General features: G+C 67.0%; 2 protein-coding genes across 4 annotated transcripts in view; one reads left to right on the top strand and one right to left on the bottom strand.

The window, feature by feature from the left end:
* PTP4A3 (protein tyrosine phosphatase 4A3) overlaps positions 1–15,307 on the top strand; it is a 38,112-nt gene extending 22,805 nt beyond the window's left edge. For all 3 annotated transcript variants that reach the window (XM_044247077.1, XM_044247079.1, XM_044247078.1), the window contains exons 2-6: positions 9,344–10,215; positions 11,858–11,950; positions 13,579–13,709; positions 14,172–14,246; positions 15,125–15,307. In XM_044247077.1, the coding sequence (XP_044103012.1) occupies positions 10,111–10,215; positions 11,858–11,950; positions 13,579–13,709; positions 14,172–14,246; positions 15,125–15,242 (522 nt within the window). In that variant the 5' untranslated portion in view covers positions 9,344–10,110 and the 3' untranslated portion in view covers positions 15,243–15,307. The remainder of the gene's footprint in view (positions 1–9,343; positions 10,216–11,857; positions 11,951–13,578; positions 13,710–14,171; positions 14,247–15,124) is intronic.
* Positions 15,308–18,037: 2,730 nt separating this feature from the next.
* LOC122905506 (maestro heat-like repeat family member 5) overlaps positions 18,038–20,192 on the bottom strand; it is a 67,643-nt gene continuing 65,488 nt past the window's right edge. Inside the window, 4 exon segments of the mRNA XM_044247076.1 lie at positions 18,038–18,135; positions 18,371–18,445; positions 18,681–19,067; positions 19,680–20,192. Of these exon segments, the coding sequence (XP_044103011.1) occupies positions 18,038–18,135; positions 18,371–18,445; positions 18,681–19,067; positions 19,680–20,192 (1,073 nt within the window).

Below are 20,192 nucleotides of genomic sequence, written 5' to 3'. Positions count from 1 at the left end.
TCACCCTCTGGCCAGGCAGCTTCTGGGACCTGGGCTTGGCCTGGCCACTTGCTGAGATGCTGACTGTGACCACAGGCTCTGCCGGCTCGGGGTGGGGGTGGGGGGCACCTGCAGACCCACTTCTTCCTTTGGTTTTTACAGCAGCCTGGAGCAGGGGCGGGGGCGGCGGTGGTGCTAACCCCCCGGGACAACAGGGATCGGTGGAGCTTCAGGGCTGCGGAGACCCCTCCCCAGCTAGTAAACGGAGGCATTTAGGGTCTGTTGGATCCCCGGAGTCTTTAGCCTGAAAGCGGGTTTTCTGCAGGTGGTAACTGCCGGTGCCGTTATTAGACCATCACTGGCCGCTGTCTTGGGTTCGAGTGACCCCCCCTTGAGGCGTTTGGAAGTATCTGTGGCTTTCTAGGTTGGGTCACAATTGTGTGCAAAGCAGGAGCTGCTGGGCTCTGAGTTGAGGGCCTGGTGCCCCTCCTGGGGCACGTGGTGGGGGGTGGGGGGGTGGTATTCGCGGCCGGGCCTCTGGGCATCTGGGCATCGACTTTGGCTGCTCCGAAGGCCTCGCCTTGTGTTTACGAAAGCCGCCCTGGGCCCGGGCTCGCACAGATGGAGTTCGCATGATTCATCGGGTGGAAGGGAAGGAGCCCCAGGCTCAGCAGCGGGACGCCAGGTTTCTGGCGGCTCTGCTCCGCGTCTGTCTGGCCTCCGTGGAAAATGGGGTCCTGGTCTTTGGCTTCAGGTGGGGGTGTGTGCAGAGCTGGGGGTGATGGGATCATGGGGTGGGAAGTGGTTTCCAGAGTGGCAGCAGGAACAGGTGCTGGCGAGTCTGATGCCTTTCCCAGGTGGGGGCCCTTGCCGTGACCGTAGGGTGGGGTCCGCATCTCGGCCCAAAGGGCGCCGTTCCCGAGAGCCACTCCCAGTCTTGTTTCTGTCTGTGCCGTCCATTGCCTGACCCCCACCCCAGATGGTGGGTTCCCTGAGGGTCGGGTCGTGAGGGTTCACTCACCCTTGGCCCCAGTGCTCTCAGCATGGGCCCCGGAGCAGAGAGGATGCTGGGTAGGTACACATAGGAATGAAAACTCAATGGGCAAAATCCCAGCACTGAGGGCATCCAGGAGGACTTCCTGGTGGGGGGGATGAGGAGAGTCTGGGGGCATTCTGGACACAGACGAGAGGGTGACTGGAGGCATGGATCCTACAAGCCCCCCCTTGCCTCCTCCCACTTTTTTTTTTTTTTTTTTTACGATTTTATTTATTCATCTGACAGACCGAGATCACAAGTAGGCAGAGAGGCAGGCAGAGAGAGGGGGAGGAAGCAGGCTCCCCGCTGAGCAGAGACCCCGATAGTGGGGCTAGATCCTAGGACCCTGGGATCATGACCTGAGCAGAAGGCAGAGGCTTTAACCCACTGAGCCACCCAGGTGCCCCATGCCTCCTCGCACTCTTAAGCTGAGGGTAGGAGGGATGGGACCAGTGGGTCAGGCTGGAAAGTCAGAGCTTGGCTTGGGGCCATGGGGAGCCGCAGGCGGTGTGTGAGCCACAGCAGCGTGGGGCCATCATTGTATGTCCAGGTCTCGACAAAGGGGACTGGGGTGCTCACCAGGTGGGTGGGTGGAGGACGTGGGCGCTTGGTCCCGGGTTGGGTCTGGGGCTGGCGGTGGCACGTGCCCTCATGGAGGTGCCCACTGAGCTGCCCGCTGTGTCTCTCGATGCCCACCCTGGTGGGGAGAGCGGGCTGGCTGGTTAGAGGAGAGGAAGGGACGCCCCCCGGGATCTCCATCCCCTGATGGGGGAGCAGGGTGTGTGGGTGTCCTTCAAGGGCAGCCCTGTGTACCCCAGTTTGTGTCTCAGGTGGGGTCCTGAGCTCTCTGGGGGTCTTGGGGTACAGGACCCGAGATCGGGGAGGGAAGGGCAGTCCACACTCTGGGGTGGGATCCCTGGTCTGTGCGCTTCTCAGGACGGAATCTGTGTTCCTGACATCGTCCCCGGAGGGCAGCCACTGTCCTCCCTCCTTGCAGATGAGGGGACAGTAACGGCCTGTGGTCGCCGGTCCGTGACACCTCGCCTCGCAGTCTGACGTGGAGGCTGAGGAAACAGTCTGCGTGGGGTACCTGGGCGGGCGGGTGGTGGAAGGAAGTGCATGGTCAAGGCAGGGTGCAGGAGGGCCCAGGGGGCGGCGGCTGCTGTGTGGGGGTCGGGGGGAGGCAGTGCTCCCGCTGGCAGGAGAGCTAGCAGGGTGAAGCCGGAGCCCTGGTTCACCAGCCTCGGGGGTGGCCCAGGTGTGACCCAGGCAGCCTGGGAACGGAGGGCGCCAGGAAATGCCCCGTATGTGGCAGCTTAGGAAACTGAGGCACAGGGTGGTGTGAGGGGCGGGGTGACCCCTGGCTCGGGAGCGCTGCCTGCGTGTGGGGCACCCGTGGGGGCTGTCTGGGAGGTGGCTTCCCAGGGCAGGGGGCGGAGGGGTGGCCGGCAGCCCCATCTGGGGGGCTTGCTCCGGTGATTGCTTTCCCGGCGTCTCTGGGCTCAGCCCCGTGCCGGGCGCGGAGGGCTCGGTACTTGTAAATGGGCTGCACACGCCTGGTTCCCCTTCCTGCTTGGTGGGAGTCCTGAGGTCTGGAGCGGGAGTGGGCACACGGTGGCTGAAGGCTCCCAGAGCCAGTGCTGGGCTGGGGTGGCGGTGCTGCCCTGGTCGGTGGTGGTGGGTGGGAGGTGGGGCTTCCGACAGAGGGGGCTGTCCGGGAGGTGCAGTCCACATGCTGTGGCCCATGTGTCACCATGGGGTGTCACCGGCAGCCTGGCCATCAGGAGGGGCTTGCTGGGGCTGGGGGCAGGCTAGGTGCCCTAGCAGAAGGGGCACCTGTGGGGCACTTGGCCCCGCTGTCCCACAGCCACAAAGGGGTTCTAGCCCCTATCTCGTACTGTCCCTTTGTCTTCTTGACACCCCAGCAAGGCAAGCCTCATCGTGTCTGGTCACAGGCCTTGCTGGGTCACAGGCCTGGCTGCGCCCCGGCCCCTGAGCCCGAGTCCCGGCCCTGACCGGCCCAGCTTGGTGCTGGCCTGTGTGCGGCTCTGGCACCCGTGCCTGCTGTCCCTCCTGGGCTCACTCCTCCTGCCCTGCGTGGCCCTGCCGCAGGCGCCCCTGAGGCCTCGCCAGGTGAGGCAAGATGGGGCGGACAGCAGCTCGGAGAGGCGCCCTTTACTTCTGGTGCCTGCTGGGCGAGTGCTGTCCGGGCCGGGGGGTGCTCGGGCTAGGCCTGGCTGGCTCCTGATGGCCATTGGGTCCAGGAGACCCGGGTCCAGGAGACCCCTGCGGCCCGCCCAGCTGCGCTGTACCTGCACTATGACAGCTGGTGGGGAGTCCCGTGGCCTTACCCGCACTCTCAAGGTGCCCGCCCACGTGCCCGTCGGTTTCCGGTGGAGCTGGGGCCTGTCCCGGCAGCGCTGGTGGGCCTGTCCCGACAGCCCTCGAGGGTGACCTTGGGGGTGGGCGCTCGGTTTGGGGAGTCAGCACCATGCCCCCCCCCGGGCAACCTTAAAGCCACAGGTGTGGCGAGGCGGCCGGAGCGGGCCCAAGGGGCAGCCGCCCTGGTTCGGGGAGCCTGGTCTCGGCGCAGGCCTCCACTCCGAGATCCTGGCGGGCGGAAGAGGTGCCCGCCCCAGTGCAAACCGAGGCCCGCTGCCCCCAGCTCTGCTTGCAGGTGGTAGCCTGGGTGCCCCGTGACTGGCTGGGAGCTGGCACCAGCTCGGAAGGTGGCTTTCCTCCCTGGTGGCGTCTCCATCGGCAGCGGAGGCCACGTGCCCCAGAGAGGGCAAGCCCTGGCCCCAGGTCGCCCAGGGAGTCAGGGCAGCCAGTCAAGCCCTGATGAGATTCCAGGCATCTGCAGCGCGCTGGGCTCCACGCTGGGCTCCCCGCTGGCCGGCTGCTTCAGGAAAGCCTCCCCCGATCACCTGACCCTCCAGCGGGGCTGCCCTCGGGGCTACCCGCTGCGCTGGCTTAATCTGCTTGGAAGTCTTCCTCCTGCCGGTGCCCATCCCAGCTGCAGGCATTCAGCGGGCCCTGGAGGGCGGCCCTGATTACTCAGGGAGCTGCCTGAAGGCAGAGAGGTGCTGCCAAGGAGTAGTGAGCTCCCTGTCCCTGGAGGTGTGCGAGCTGGGGGACTGGGTGGCGGGGGTGACCTTCGAGTTCCCTCTGGACCTCAGGGGCTGAGATCCTCTGGACCTCAGGGGCTGAGATCCCGTGATGGGTTCTGGACATTTCCCAGATCTGGACCTCTGCCCAGAACGTTGGGTCATTTGTTCCTTCCATAAACAAGTGGGGAGCCCTTCTGGTGCCAGGCCCCGTGCGGAGGCAGCGTGGACTCGACAGCCTCCGTGTCCCTCCTTTGGGACGTGCCTTCCCTGGGGCTGGGACACTGCTCTAAAGGGCATGTGGCTGGAGGGAGCGGGGACAGGACAGGGATGGAGGGAAGGGAGGGCACTGTGCTTGGCCGTGAGGGGGGCTGATCCTTAGTGCTGCTGGGTGCAGGGCGGGAGGGCTCTGGGAGGGTTTCCTAGGGGATCAGGGCGGGCTGGGCCGGCTCACGACTGCCCCCCCCAACTGTGTGTGGACTTGGGCTCGCTCTGGGAGGATTCCAGGAACGGCTCCTGCTCTGATAAAAATAGACTTCTCCGAAGGGCTTGGGGTCTTGCCAGCTGCAGCAGGTGCCCCCCAGGCCTGGCCAGAGCGGGTGCCCCGGACAAGGGGGGGGAACGCTGTTGCTGGGGCTCAGGTCTATAGCCTGAGCAGCACGGTGTGCCCTATGTCTTGGATGCAGTGTCAAAGAGCTTGATGAGCAACTTTTACTGAGTACGAATGAGGATTCAGACTGGGGCGGGGGAAGCGGCTTGCCCAGAGGCCCTTTCTCCCAGAGGCCCAGAGTCGGCAAGAGCAGGGTCTTTGCGGATCAGTAAAACTCAGCCCCAACCGTGGTTCTTCTGCTTCCTGGCTGGGCAACTCGGGCGAGTCACACAGCCTCTCTGATCTGTTGTGTTTTATCCGTACAATGTGGCCAAGGTGTCTCGTTCACGGCAGGCAGCGTCGGAGGGGACAGCTCCTCTGAAAGCAGTCAGGATGGGAGGTTGGTGGCGGTGGGGGCGCCGAGTGCCCAGAGATGGCCTTCAGGAAGGTGCTGCTGGAAGTGGGGAGCTAAGAGCCCTGAAATGGGAGTCCTGGCTTGACGCCCACGTTGGTGCCAGATGGAGGCATGAGAATAGGAGCCCTTGCCTTGGGTTCCTCGAGCTGAAGGGCAGACCACGTGGCCTGGTGAGGGTGGGCCTGTGTGTGGGGCTCCTGCGGGGCCCCCTTCCTGCCTGCCTGTCCAGCAGGGGCCACGCCATGGCTGATGCTTTCTGGGTGCGTGTGTGGGGATGAGCCTGGAGGGGGCCGTGCTCTGGCCTGGGCGCCTGCCAGCACACCCCTGCTCCCCTCAGCCCTGTGGCTCTGACTGCCGACTGCAGCGGCCAGGCTGGCTGGCTGGGAGCTGGGCTCAGAGCCGCCTTCCCAGCAAGGCAAGGCCTCCCGGGACCCTGTGTGCTGGGGCTTGTGTGCCCTGCTCCCCTGTCTTCCGAGGGCCCCCGGGCTGGCCAGAGCAGACACAGTGTTGACTGTGATGCCAGGCTCGACTCTTGACGCCCATCTTCTGGGGGGCACTGCCTTCCTTACATGGCGCTCCCAGGAGGCAAAGCCGGGACCCTGCTGCTGGGGTCGGCTGGACCCTGGGGATGGCTCTACCTCGGAGCATTGCAGAGGGTCTCTTGGTGAAGGTGAGCGGGGTGTGGAGACAGCTCCCTGGTGACCCCGTGTGGGCTCTTAGTCCCAGAGCCTCAGTCTCCCCATGTGCACACAGCGAGGGGTGGGCAGGAGGACGGCGGGCTCCCCGGCGGTGGTGAGGGTTCAGTGAGGGTTCAGTGAGGTGTGGTGTTGGGCACACAGTAACACACAGGAAGGTGCTCCGGCCTGAGGTTGGAGAGCTGGGCAGGGGTCGAGCAGGCCAGGTGAGGGGTGCCTGGCCCTCAGCTGGTGGGCGTTGGCCTCCCCAACCCACCTCTCTCTGGCAGCCTCTTCTCCTCTGCCATGGAGACTTTGTCCTGCAGGCCTTTGCCTGTGCGGAGGTCCCCCAGCACCCAGCCCTGGGTAGGCCCCCTCTGCTATGGGACCTCCTCCTGGCAGGGGTCATCGGGAGCCCCAGAGGGTGCTGGGGAGGGTGTGCCTAGGGCTGATGGTTTCCTGCGCTGATGCGCAGAGGCAGGAGTCCGGCGCCTGGGAGGCAGGGTCCCGCCCCGTGGTGGTCAGCCGCCTCCCCTCTGCTGTTGCATTTCCCCTTCCTCCTGCCGCTTCCTCTCTCCTGCTCAGCCCTCCGCAGCCCCTTTGTTTGGCCGGGCACGCTGACCCGGCTGCGGTTATATTTAGGCGGCAGGTGTGGGAGCCACAAGAAGTCGGGTGGCCCGCCGGGCACTGGTCACCCTGCCCACGTGATGCCCGGGCACTATATATAGTTCCCGGCCGCCGGGCTGCCGAGCATCCCGGGGGGCTCGTGCGCCCCGCACTCTGGGTCTCGCCCCCGTGCCCGGCCCACCGGCCGGATGGAGGCGGCGGCAGACCGCCTGTGTGCGCGCACGTGAGTGAGCAGGGGTGAGCTGGGGCGTGCGGGGTGTGCTGGGAGGACCTCAGCCTCAGCCCGGGGAGGGGGCTGCACCCCTGGACCAGCCCCCACGCAGCTGGGGGCTCACGCAGCACAGGATGTGGTGGCCCCACCCAAGACCCTACAGGAGCTGCCGGGTCCCAGCCCTGCCCACGGCACTCCCACACCCTGCTTCACCTTTCCCGGGACCTCATGGAGCTGCATCGCTCCAGCGTCTTCCAGATCACCGAGGGACCTGCGTCGGGAGGGGCTGGCCCTCTCTGAAGCCCTGTGGGGTCCGGCAGGCCATGACCCGGCATGCGGGCGGCAGCCCCCGAATCTGGATTTCCCCTCTCATGACTGAGGGCGGTGTGTTCTTGCCTCCCAGACGTGAGCTTCAGGAAGCGCACGGGGTCTGTCTGGTCAGGGCCCGGAGAGGGTCCTGTTGCCTTTCCCCAGCCTGTTCACTCATCTGCAGACAGGGAGGACTCTGGTTGCCTAACGGGGTTTCCAAAGGGTGGCTGCTCTGGACCCAGCAGAGGGTTCCGTGCCGGGCTGGGGTTCCAGGGGCTGGGCTGGGGGGCCCCTGGCAGACGGGTTGGAGAGGACACATCATGTACAAGTGGAGCTCTTGCCTCATGGTAGTGGGCCTGGGGGATGGTTGCTGGCCAACAGGGGTCACCCCTGCTCAGGGTTCCTGGGGCCTCACTGAGGGGGTGTGGTGGGGAGGAAGGGCCCCTCTCGGGGGGTGGTTTCTGGGCGTGGTGGGGCCACGTGGGAGCACCTGGGTCAGCAGGGGTGAGGCATCGCTGTTGGCTCCCATCTGGGTGTGGGAGACCCAGTCTTGGCACAGACAAGTGGGGTGTGTGGCAAGACCCCGATCCAGCCTGGGGTGGGTCCAACCTTGGTCCAGACCCTGACCCCATTCTAGCCTAGATCCTGCTCCCTGTCCCCCAGCCAGTCTAACCCCTCACCCCTGCCGATAGGGGCAGCTGCAGGCTCCAGGGGACAGTCCTGTGGCCCTTCCCTGCCCAGTGGCCTTCAGCCCCGAGGACCTGTTGAGGGATACTGGGTAGCAGAGCAAGGTCCTCTGCTGTTGCCCATGGGTTCTCCCGCAAGTGCCCGGCATCTATGGGCAGTGAGGGGACAGGTCAGCCCTGCATGGAGAGGTCTGCAGTCCTAGGGTTTCCTTGGGCCTTTGCTCCTCTTGCTTTCTGGTAAACACAGCCATGCACACACACTCTTGGGAGCGTTCTGCGGCCCCAGGAGGGACTGGTGTTTGTGTGGTGCTCAGAGCGCCTGTGGCTGTCGCTTTCCTCGCCTGCACTCTGAGCTGTAGCTTGCTCTGGGGTGGCTCAGGTTTAGGGTCTGGCTGAACCAGGACAGGGCTCCTCTGCCTTTTTCCCCCTCCCGGGACACTCCCCACTGAGCCCTCCCAGGACCATGGCACTGGGCAGAGGGTGAAGTGTGGCCCCTGCCCGGAGCCCAGGAACACTGGGGCAGCGGGTCCCTTCTTGCCTGGGGTCCCTGGCCTTGGGGGCTTCCAGTACCGGGGCTGAGACTCCACGGCTCTCCTGGCCTGGTGGGCAGCTGGAGAAGGGGCTGCTGGGGCGGGGACAAAGGTAAGAGGTGGTGGGCTGGGGGACAGAGGGGCTGGCTGGGTGAGCAGATAAGAGAGCCGTGGGTGGGGCCGGGGCCACATTCAGTGGCTGGGGGGGGTCTGTTGACCATTGGGTCACAGCTAGAGGAACCACAGGGCCATCTTGTATGACTTCTTGTTGTGCAAATGGGGAAACTGAGGCCATTGATTGCTCAAGGTCTCCCAGCCCATCTGTGAGGGTGGAGATGGGGCTGGGTAGTCCCGCTGGGGTCCCTGAGAACTTTGGGGCCCAGAGATGGACATGGACATGCCTGTGGACATGCTTGATGGTTGACTCAGTGGTCCGGCAGCGTCCCTCCCTGAGGCCATCACAGTGTGACCCGTTCCTGGTCATCTGCACTGTCACGTCTTGGCATGCTCCGTTGGCTGGCTGGACCTTTGGCCGCCGTGGCTGCCTCTGCTGCCCCGAGCTTCCCGAGGGCAGAGGCCTGCTTGTTTACTCCTGCGTTGGGCCAGCCCTGTGGGTGAGCAGTGGAGACAGCAGGGGTGGGGGCCAGCGGGAGCCAGGGACCCCCAAGGGACACGGGGGACAAGTTCAGGTGATTCACAGCTGCGAGGGGGGCTGCACTGCACCCCGGCTCTGTGGCAGCCCTTCCTGAGCCCCTCCGGGAGGGCTCTGAAATTCCACAGGAGCCTGGAATTCCGCACAGCAGTGTGACTTTATGGGCTGGGGGTGGGTGTCTCCTGGTCACAGGTGGCAGAGCGGGGAGCAAGGCTCGGGGCGGGGACCTTGAAATCTGCTACTTGGGGTGCAGCATGTTCCTGGGGTGTGCGTCCCTGGACTCCCTCCCTCTGTCCTTTTTCACTGCACTCTGGTGGCTGTCCGGGCTTTGAGTCTGCCCTGGCGGGAGCCCTCCTTCCTGTACTCCCAGGTGGGGAAACTGAGGCCTGACGAGGGTCCCTCCCCCAGCACGGTCCTGCAGCAGGGCCCTGGGTTAGCATCGGCTGCGACAGCAGGATGGGCAGGCTCCCATCCCTCCCCAGAGGCGGGGGCTCCAGGTGACCCCTTGTCTGTTCCTTTTCTTTCTAGTCCTTCCGCAGACGTGGCCCACTGCTGACCAGCCTGGGATTTATGGAGAGAGCCTCGGGGGGCCGCTCTGAATACTGCCGGGCCCAACATCCCCGCCACGCCTGCTGCTGAGGAGGCCCCCGTGCCTCTCGCTCTCACCATTGCCCTCGCCCGCCCATGGCCCCTACTGTCCGGCCCCGGGCCGGCTCTGCCGCCTGAGCCCCCGGGCCCTCTCCAGGACTTGCAGTACCCCGATGGGGTAACGTGACTGAGGCCCCGAACGTCAGAGCCGCCCGCCGCCACGGCTGCCGCCCACCACCCCTACCCCTACCCCGAGGTTGCCCTGTGGGTTCAGTTCAAGTTCAGGTTCATTCTGGTCCTTGAGGGTCCGGGGCCCGCCTTCGAGTGCAGGGGGCCGCTTGCCCGTCCACCGATGCTGACGGCGCCGGGCAGAGCCCCGGCGGCAGACTCACTCTGGGCTTTGTGAGGGCTTCTTGGCCGGGGTTTGGGTGTCCCCATTTTCCCTTTGGTTCCTCATCGTCATCCAGCTCTCCGCGTTGGGGGCGTGGGCCGCCACCCTGCCCTGGGGGCTGTCTTCCCTTCTGCTTGCGAAGAGCCGGACTCGGGGCCCAGGCCCTCCACCCCCCGGGCATCGCACGGTGTCTGTGCAGACGGGACTACGAAGCGCTTTCTGTGTGTCGGGCAAGCACCGGGATCTCCGTCTCCTTGGGGAGCGGGGGCTCGTGGGGGCCTCGCCTCCCCGGGCCTCGCCGCGCCCGCGGAGCAGCATGGCGCGGATGAACCGGCCGGCCCCCGTGGAGGTGAGCTACAAGAGCATGCGCTTCCTGATCACGCACAACCCCACCGACGCCTCCCTCAGCACCTTCATCCAGGTGAGTGGGGCCCGCGGGTGCTCGGCTCGCTGCCCAGGAGTCGGCGGGGGTGGGGCGTGGAGCTGTCCAGCCGAGCGCTGCGCTTCGTGGCAGAACAGTCACCCTGGGCCTAGGGCCCCGGAGCGGGGAGACTGGGGTGTTCCTGGGGAGCTCCTGGGAGGCGTTTGTGGCCGGCTGGTGGCCTCGGTGTGCCGGCTGAGCGGGGAGGAGGAGGGAGGGTCGCACTGTGAGACGTGGCCGCTGAAGCCGCAGGGGCAGGCAGGTGAAGTTCCGTGCCACGGCCAGCCCAGGCGGCGGGAAGCCTGCTGGCTCTCAGGGGCCTTGGGTTAGGACAGGCTGGGCTGGGGGCTTCAGGGAGAGGTCTAGGAGAAGGGGCTGGGCAGGACTCTGAGCTGGCCACTGTGGGGGTGACCCCACGTTGTTTGCAGAGCCTGCAGCTCTCCCCGTGCCCTCCTGTAACAGCCCGGCCTCTGCGGAGCGCCTTCCTGTTTGCAGAGCCTGCCGCCGCATTTAAGTGCTCTGCTGGTCTCGGACCCTCAGCACTCCCCTCTGCAGCGCGAGGGCAGCCCCCATGCGTGCTTGTCATTAAGCAGGGAGCTGGGCACAAGAGGAACACTGTATAGAGGGAGGCAGGGGACACCCTGCCTTCAGGGGCCTGGGCCCTGGACACTGTGGCAAGAGCCTTGCAGAAGAGGGCTGTCCCTCTTCGCCACGCAGGCCCTCAAGGTAATGGCAGGACCCCGGGGAAAGATGCAGCTCAGCCGTCAGAGCTGTGACCGGGCTCAGGGTCCGTGTGTGACCAGGGTCAGGGCTCAGAGTGTGACCAGGGTCAAGGGGAGTCTGTGTCGAGGGTCAGAGCCCAGCCCTGGGCTGGGTGGCTCCCCTTGTGCCGTGTGCACAGAGGAATTCTGAGGTGACCCTGCAGCCTCAGCCCCGCCTGCTTTCCTGTGCGCCGTGTTCCTGGGAGGGTGGTGTCCCGCCCTTGTTGTGTCCTGTGTCCCCGTCGCATGACGCGCGGGTCCAGCTGGTGATGGCTCAGCACTCCCAGAATGGCTGTTGGAGTAGGTGGGGTGGGAGCAGCCTCACACGGGCTCCCGTGGAGCGGACCCTCCGCTTAAAGGGTAGATATCTACAGCCCGGCTGTGAGCTGCCTCCACCTTTCCTCTGGTAGCCCGGGGCTCCCCGCTGGTGAGTAGGGCCCGGCTGCCTCTGAGCACGTGCCTGCCTGCCCTTTGAGACGCTGCAGACCCTCGTGTGGGGGCGGGCTGGGACGGCACGCAAGACCCCGGCCAGGAGGCAGCCCGGGCCACGGTGTCCTGCCCCTGCTTTGTCTGGGAGATGCTGGCACCATGGGGGTCCTGAGCACCCAAGAGCAGGGTGGGAATGTGCTGGAAGCCGGGTTCACGGCGGCCTAGCCACATTGCAGGGAGAGCAGGTGGGGACGGCCTGCGCGGAAGCATCAGGAAGGCCCCGTCCCCTCATTGTGTCATTGGGCCCAAAAGCCCACCCCTGACCGTTCTGCTTGGGACCAGCCTGCTTCATTAAGGGGGTGTGGCCCTGCCCTGGGGGTCCCCGGACAGAGATGTGCACCCCTGGGCCCTCAGCCCCAGCCCAGCCTGCCTTTGTCCTCCCTCCCCGCCAGGACCTGAAGAAGTACGGGGCCACCACGGTGGTGCGAGTGTGTGACGTGACCTACGACAAGGCCCCTCTGGAGAAGGACGGCATCACTGTCGTGGTGAGGGCCTCGGGGCTCTGGTGGGACCGCTGGTGGGGGGTGGGGGTCATGGGTGGTGTGGGGTGGGCCTGGACTGGGAATGTGGGGCTCCTTCGCTGGGAGGCGGGCACAGGCCTTGCTGCCTGTCACCTGCCCCCTCCCCGCCCTGCATGTGGGTGCTCGGGCCGCGTGATGCTTGGGCACATGTCTAGAGTGGCTGAGCTTGTCCCTAGCCAGCGGGGCCCGGGAGGCGGGCGCACGTGCCGGATGCACAGCCGTGGCTCCTGGAGCGGGGTCCCCCCAGTGCTGGGGCTCTGCCAGGGTGAGCCTGAGGCTCGGTCGCTGTTTGAGGCCACAGCCGGAAGGTGCCGGGGCCAGAGCACTGGGGGGAGTGGACTTTCCTAATAGCACTCAGACCCTGACCGGGGGGCTGGAGCTCTGACGGCCACAGCCCTCCCTGCACAGGCGTCCTGAGCAGCGGGGAAGAACGGGGGCCTGGTGGCTCCCAGCCAGCAGCTCGGGGCCGGGCTGCTGGGGCTCCCCGTGTCTCACTGCCTGTGGTTTGGGGCTCGTGGGTGGACAGTGTGGTGGGGAGGGGCTGGCGGGCACACCTGGGCTGTCCCCAGGGAAGCACTCTGCGAGGCCATGGGGAAGGGAGCCTGGGAGCTGTTTCCTTGGTCTCTTAGCTCTGGGGACCTGAGATCAGGCAAGGGATGGGTTGGCTGTGCTGCCGGCCGCCTGTGGGACTGTGGCACATCCCCGTAGGGCAGGGTTGCCCGAGGCATGGAGTGGGGGGGGGCAGCTGGGAGTCCAGCGGCGGCCTGCCTAGCATCGGAAGGTCCTCTGGACATCAGCTTCCCCTCCGGGACCCGCCTCGCCAGCAGCGGTGGCGAGCCCATGTGGACTCGCCCTTGGAGTCAGAGGGCTCTGGCCCTGGACCGGTTCCCCGCTGCCCTGCCTGCGCGTCCTTTGCCGGGACTTAAGCATCTCTGCCCTCACAGCCGTGACCCGGCCTGGGCTTAGCCTGCAGGCTCGCCTCGCCTCTTCCAGAGTGCTGGAGGAGGGGGGCAACGCCGCTAAGTTTCCAAAACCGGACGAATCCTAAACTGGATGAACCCTGAATGTCGGGGAGGGCCCGGCAGGAACCGTCTGGAATCCAGCGTCCAGAACAGTGTGGCTCACCCTACTACCCTTCCTTCGCTCCTTCCCAGGGGGTACCCGGGCTGGGCCTGCTTTGTGCGGTGGGGCTGGGGGCTGGGGCCAGGAGGGTGCACGTACCCTCCACGCTTGCTGCCCAGACCCCTTGGGCCTGCTGACTCAGAAACATTCAGGTTGGTGAGGGTCAGGCTGTGACCCTGGAGTGACAGCGTGGGCTGGCAGGGAGGGGACGAAGGGCTCACTGTGCTTAGGAGAGAAGAGGACGGGTGTTCTGGGAGGGCTTCCTGGAGAAGGGGGCCGAAGAAGTCAGCAGGAGAGGCATGAGAAGCCTTGCCGTGGGGACTGCAGGCCTGGCCAGCGCTCTGCCCTCTGGGGCCTGCTGTCCCTCCCCCTCGTGGGGTCCCTCCGTGCTTCCCAGAGTGCCGACCTTGTCCAGGCCAGGGGCTGACCGGCCCCAGCCTCCCAGCCTCACGGGCTTCTGCCCTCCACAGGACTGGCCCTTTGATGACGGGGCGCCCCCGCCCGGGAAGGTGGTGGAGGACTGGCTGAGCCTGCTGAAGGCCAAGTTCTGCGATGACCCTGGCAGCTGTGTGGCCGTTCACTGTGTCGCTGGCCTGGGACGGTGAGCTGGGGGGCACGGGGTGGGGCTCGCCGGACTGCGGGATCTGTGGTCCGTGCGCTCTCGCAGTGGGTGCTGACCCCCATCACGTGACCCCAGGGACGGTGCTTCCCCAAGTCTGACCCCACCCCCTGCCGCTGGGTTGCAACGTGGTCCCTGCGCTCGAGCTGGAAGGAGCGGACAGTCCGCCCCCCAGACACACAGACCCCCCCCCCACCGTCAGGGGTGACTGAGTGACCCGGGCAGTGCGCCCCCAGCTTCAGGGCAAGGACCACATGGCCTGGGGCTACGCAGCAGGTGTCGGGTTCAGCTGCGGCCTGTGCCCTCCGCGGGGGCAGGGCTGCACTGGGGGAGCCTCGTGCTGGGTGTGAGCGCGAAGGCATCGCCCTGTGCCCTCCGTGGGGACCCGTCCGGGGCAGGGGTGGGGTGCCGAGGCGTGGTGACCCAGCCTTGCGTCTCCCCCAGGGCCCCAGTGCTTGTGGCACTGGCTCTCATCGAGAGCGGGATGAAGTACGAAGACGCCATCCAGTTCATCCGCCAGTGAGTGGCCGGCCAGGGTGGGCGGAGGGCGGCGGGTGTGCGCTTGGGGGTCTGGGCTCAGGGGCCGTTACTCGGCACTCCCCGCCCCGTAGGGCCCAGTGTCCTGCCAGCAGGCGCTCCTGACCCTGGCCACAGGGTGACCTCAGAGACGTCCCCCATCCCGTGCAGCCTCACGCTGGGGTATGACGCACTCGCGTGGGTCCCGTAGCCAGGCCGCCGTCCAGGGTGAGGCTGGTCCCTGTGTGTGGCTCCTGGTGCTGGGACGTGTGGGTGAGGCCCGGCTCCCGGCTCCGTGGCCCGTGGCTGCGGGAACGAGGGCAGGCCGTGGCACCGGGCAGGCCCAAACCCCAGCAGCGAGCACAGCTCTGACGTGTCCCTCCCTCATCTGACCCTTCGCTGCGGTGATGTGGGGGCTCCGCTCAGGGACCCTGGGGCTCTTGGGGTGCAGGGCTCCTCCCGTGTTGCCAGTCTCGGGGCCGGAAGCCTGGCTTGGCAGACACGCGTCCCTTCTGCTCGTGGTTCACTGGCCAGAGCACGTCCACGGCTACGCTCCAGGGCCTGGGTGGGTGGGGACGGATGACCTCCTGAGGGGCCACCAAGCCGTCCTGACACGTCCCATCACCTGTCACCCGAGTCCCCCCTCCTCCCTCCCTCTTGGGCTGCGGAGATGCCCAGGTCCCACCCTGTGGCCCGGGGGTGGGGTGGTACCCGAGAAACAAGGGGGCCTGGGGAGGGTGGGCGCCGTGGGGGTGCCTGGAGGAGGGGGCCAGCCGCACTGGCCACAGGTGGGGGAGGGAAGGATCTTGGGTGGAGGCCGTCCTGGGAGCTGGGCCGGCGCCGCACCGACCCGCGACCCCTCCCCGTCCCGTCCCCCCCAGGAAGCGGCGCGGAGCCATCAACAGCAAGCAGCTCACCTACCTGGAGAAATACCGGCCCAGGCAGAGGCTGCGGTTCAAGGAGCCGCACGCGCACAGGACCAGGTGCTGCGTCATGTAGCCCGGGGCCCCCGGGGCCTCGGAGCCGACCGCGGCCACCGCCTCGCTGCCGCCCGCTCGCCTTCTCTCCCGGCCCTCGGCACCCCTGTCCGCGGCTCAGGCTCGCCCTGTGCTGGCTCCTTCCTCCGTTTGTGCCGTGTCTCCGTGCGCCCGTCCGTGCTTCCCTCGGCCCCCCTGCCCTGTCTCTCTGAGGCTCCGTTGGGGCGCCCCTGCCCACCCGCAGGGCCCGCTCAGGCTTGTTTGTCAGGGAGCACACGTTCTTTCTAACCACGGGGCCCCACTCCCTCCACGGCCTCTCGCCCCGAACTGGCCTTGGCACTTTCAGTTACTGGGTCTGGAGACCGTCCGCCGTCCTGGACCCTCAAAGGCAATAAAGCAGGACCCCGTGGCTGTGTGTGTGCCTGGAGAGTGTGGTGTGGGGCCCGGTGGGAAGGACGGGAGCGGGTGGCGGGGGTCCTCTGGCCGGCTCGCTGCGGTCCCCCCGGCATCCATGCTGCGTCCCTGCGCTCTCCCAAGATTCGGGACAGGGGATGTCCCTGATGTGCCCGAGCCAACACCACTCCCATGTGGCCTGCGTGGGGCCTCGCCCAGGTGCCTTGCCATTTTGGGGGGCGCTGGGGCATCAGAAGGCAAGGCCGGGTCCCCGGCGTTGGCCCTCGCAGGACAGGCTGGGGCTCCCTTGGTAAGTCTTCAGGGCCCCATGTGTTGTGGGGTGGCCGCTCAGTTCTGCCCCCACCGGGTGTCTTCATTTCAGCCTTAGAGGCCCAGAGGAGGGTGCAGATGGCGGTGGCCAGCTTGGCTCCAGGGGGGAGGGATGCACCATCCCATCGGCCCCGGGAAGGGAGGGGAAGCCGGAGGGGCAGAGAGTGACCCCAGGCTCCATGGGGTGAGTGAGCCTGAGGGTACAGGAGGGGCGGCCAGGCCTGCGGGGGGGTGTGGACTGCCGTGCTCAGGTCTCCTTGAGCGGGGGGCTGGCCTTTCCCTGTGCGGGGCACGGCCAGGAGGAGGGGGCCCAGGGCCGGTCTGGTTGGGGGTGGGGTGTGCCAGAACCCCTGCCCCCAGGCCCTGTGACCCAGCTGTGGACAGCACCCAGGGACCTTCACCAGTGGCATTTCTCCTAGTCACTGGGATCCAGCGGCTGTCTTAGGAGTCATAGCTCTAGGCTCGGCATCAGGCCACTCCCCACCTACACCTCCCTGGCCCGAGCCTCCCTCTCTCCACCCCGCACCCTGCACACAGCCTGGGAGAGGTGTGTGGGGAAGGGCTCCCTGTGCTACCCACTGTCGCCCCTTCTGTTTTGCCGCAGGGAGGAGACATGCCCAGGAAGGGCCCACTGTCATGCACTTGGAGGCAGGTGCCCTGCCTGGGTCCGTTCTGCTCGCACTTGCCCGGCGGGCCCTGGGGGCGCTGTGTGGGCCCCCCCTTTCTTGGGGCCCTGGGGGTTGGCTAATGGGGACACAGGCCCGTCCCTCCGTCTCCCGGCCTGCTGCAGCTGTTACCACTGGCACTGTTAATGGGGCACCCTCGCCGTGCCCCGCTCCACAGAGCCCGGCCGCCCTGCTAGGTGGGAGTGGGGCCCCTCCCCGATGCCAGGCTCGTCCCCCAGCTCTCGGTCGGCTTCGGGTCCGACCCACCGGCTCCAGCTTTCACTGAGTGGGGCTTTCCGGAGCACAGTGTGGAGGAGGCCTGCCCGCTCACTGCCTGGCAGGGGCCGAAGGACGAAGCCCCCCTTTTAGGGGTCCTTTTAGGGACCACAGCCACGAGGCTGGACCAAGGGGACCCTCTTAGCCCACTCCTTCATTCTGAAAGGGCACACCACCCCGTGCCCCAGCCAGGGGGTTGGAGCACCTGTGGGGGTCACAGGATGGGGGTCGGGAAAAGGCAGCCGCCCAAGTCACTCGTCTGGGGCTCTGTTCAGAGAGGGACAGACGGATAAGCTGGCGGCTGCAGATCCCAGCCCACTCTGGGCTCCCAGGGGGAGGGGGGCCCCCAGCTCTGCCAAATGAAACGCATCTGAGGTGGCTAGTGAACTCGTGTTCTGTGAAGGTTGCTGTAGTGTTTCAACCCACCATCCAAGTGGCGGGGCTCCCCCAGGCCAGCCCCCGGCAGCTGTGTCCCGGCCCCGAGGGGCTTACAGTTTCTGGGGGGTGGGGTGGGGAGAGCCTGGGAGCGTGTCCCCTGCAAGGGACGGGTGGCCCAGGCCCCAGGGCTAAGGAGGGGCTGGGGTAGGGGCTCCCTCTGCCCGGGGCTCATCCTCGGAGGAGGGGGGTGTGGGGGCCCCCAGGTGGGAGAGCGTGGGGAAGGTGCACCGGGTGGGAAGAGCTTCCTGAGCAAAGGTGTGGAGGGGTTGGTGTGGGCGCCTGACGGGTAAGGCTGGCGGAGGGCCGGCTGGTCTGGCGGGTCCTAAGAGGGACAGCCCGGAGGTGAGTCCCTGGAAGGAACCTCAGCAGGCCAGGGAAAGACCCATGTGCCCATTTCATAGGTGGGGAGACCAAGGCCAAGAAGGGAGAACCTGTCATTTGTAGGACCCTGCGCAGACTTCACGGTTTGTCTCTGGGAGACCTGGTCTGCCCCCTTGTCCCCTAGGCCTGCCAGTGTCCCCTGAGCTTGCCTCCATCCTCTGGGGCCACGAGGTGGTGGGCAGGGAACCGACAGGTGTGACACTTCTTTGTTGAATCTAGATCTTTCTTTCAAATGGAAAAATGTTATGCAACCAAGCTCTGTGTGAGTGGGGCAGGGCTGACTGAGTCGGTGGGCACAAGGGAGGGACAGGAGGCTGAGGGAGGACGCTGGAGGTCACTGCGGTCCGGCTGCCACCTTCTGGAGAAAGGAGGACTGTCTGGTGGCAAATTCCCGGATGCCAGGCTCTGGGTCCTTTTTGAGATCCTCGAAAGCTCCAGGGGAGGAGACATAGTCAGGGGGGAACTGGGGTCCCGTCCTTCCAGCAGGGGTGGGGGCGGCAGCCGGAGGTTACCCAGACCCCACCTCCTCTGCCTCCCAGGCCCGGGGTGCTGCCCTCCGGAGCCCCACCTGTTCCTTGCTCCTCACTCCGGGGAGCCGCGGGTGGCGGGCGTGGGTGCGAACGCCCGTCTCACCCTGGAGGGCTGCTGGGGACTTAGGGTGGCTTACTAGAGAAGAGCAGGTTTGTGTCAACGCTGTCCAGCATCTGGGACACAGCCTGGGGGTGGTAGCAGGTGGTGTAGCCTGGGGGACAGACAGCGACGCTGGCCAGTGGCAGGGGGCTTGCTTGTGGGGGGTGGGGGCTCAGACCCTCTCCTGCCCGTCCTGCCAGGCTGGGGCCCCTCACCCGCCACCCCTCCTCTCTTGCCAGTGGACCTGAGCAGCCTGGCAGATGCCAGTGGGCGGGAGGGCAGGCGAGGGTCGGGGCGCTGGGACGGGCCGGCCTGGAGGGGCCTGGAGCCCCGCCGTCCTGGCTCACCTATGAAGAGCGCCGCCCAGGTCTTGATGTGGCGGTGCCGGCTGTGCAGGTAGCTGAGGGCCTGCGCCAAGTGGATGCTGAACTCCTCCTGGCTGCGGGTCATCTGGCCAGAGGACAGCGCTGTGGGGGCGGGACTGTGGACCCCGCCCTGCCCCGCCCCTGCCGGCCCTGGGGCCACACCTGCGAGAGCCTGGCTCCAGCGTCCCCCGCCCCGCCTCCCCCTTCTGCCAAAGGCAGCCTGTCCCTGCGCCCCAGGCCCCTCACCAGGCAGGTCCAGAGGAAGTGGCGGGCGCTGAGGCCCCGCTCCCAGGCCAGCGTGCAGAAGAGGGTGTGCGGAAGCCGCCACCGGAGCTGCCGGGCGCAGCGGTACAGGGCGAACTTGGCCTGCTGCGGGGACAGCCACGGGAGGGGAGACCGGCCATGGGCGCGAGCGCCAGAGGTCTGTGCCCTCCTCGACACGAGCTTCATGCGGGGTGTGGTGTGAGGACCGATGGCGTGCTTCCAGCTGTCCCCACCCTGCACCCCGGGGAAGCCTCACTCCTGCCCCGGGCTGGTCCCATTCCTCCCATTCCTTCCGGAACTGGCCGCTTGTTGCCTCTTCCCCATGCCAGGATCCCGGGATCCCGTGCTGGCCTCAGCACAGGGCACAGCTGGCGCATAGGGAAGCTCGACCGTTTCTCCGTGTTCGGTGAATGACCCGAGCCCCAGCCTGTGTCAGGTGCCGGGGACGCAGCAGTGAGCGGAACAGGCCGAGTCAGACCCCCAGGGACCGCACAGCCGCGTGTGTGCACGTGTGCCTGCGTGTGTGCGCGCGTGTGCATGCTTGGTGGACCTCAGCTCACCAGGAAGCCACCCCGGGTCCACACTGCCGCCCTGGGAGCAGCCTTGCCCTCGGGCGGCCCCACTGCCATCGGCAGAGCCTCAGTCCCCGCGGTCCGCTCCCAGCCACCGGTGTGTCCCCAGCCCCACCCAGGGGAAGGCCCCTCAGTGGGCGCGGACCTTGACAACGGCTGGAGAGCAGTCCCTCAGGTGCAGGAGCAGGGGCACCATGCTCTGGTGTACCTGGGCCCGCAGGCCGCTCAGCTCCCTGCCGGCCACGGCAGCTACCAGGTCCCCGAACAGCGCCATGGCTGCCGCCCGGATCCCAGCCCGCTCCTGCAAGGTGGGGGCTCAGAGCCACAGCCGAACCCGCCTGGGTCTATTGAACCCAATCCCCACCCAGCCCGGGGCCCATCCTGCGGAGGGGATGGGGCTCATTTCTGGCTGCAGAGCCCCTTCCCCAGGTTCCCAGCCCCCGGGGGCAGGGCTGTGCCTCCCCTGTCAGACAGGTTCCAGGCATTCCGGGAGGACCTGAACTCCTGTCTCTTTGCTCAGGGTCTCTTCCCGACCTCCCGCGGCCGAGGGGCTGGTGGGGGTGGGAGGGCTGCTCGGTCAGCCTCGTGGAGAGGGGCCGAGCGCCACCTGGCGGCCACTTGGCCTGGCTCGGCCCGGCTCTGCGTGGGTGTCTCGGGC

This window comes from Neovison vison, chromosome 4 (genome assembly GCF_020171115.1).
Source record: "Neovison vison isolate M4711 chromosome 4, ASM_NN_V1, whole genome shotgun sequence".
Lineage (NCBI taxonomy): Eukaryota > Metazoa > Chordata > Mammalia > Carnivora > Mustelidae > Neogale > Neogale vison.
The sequence above is the reverse complement of the archived record's forward strand: the minus strand, read 5'-3'. Positions and strand labels throughout refer to the sequence as shown.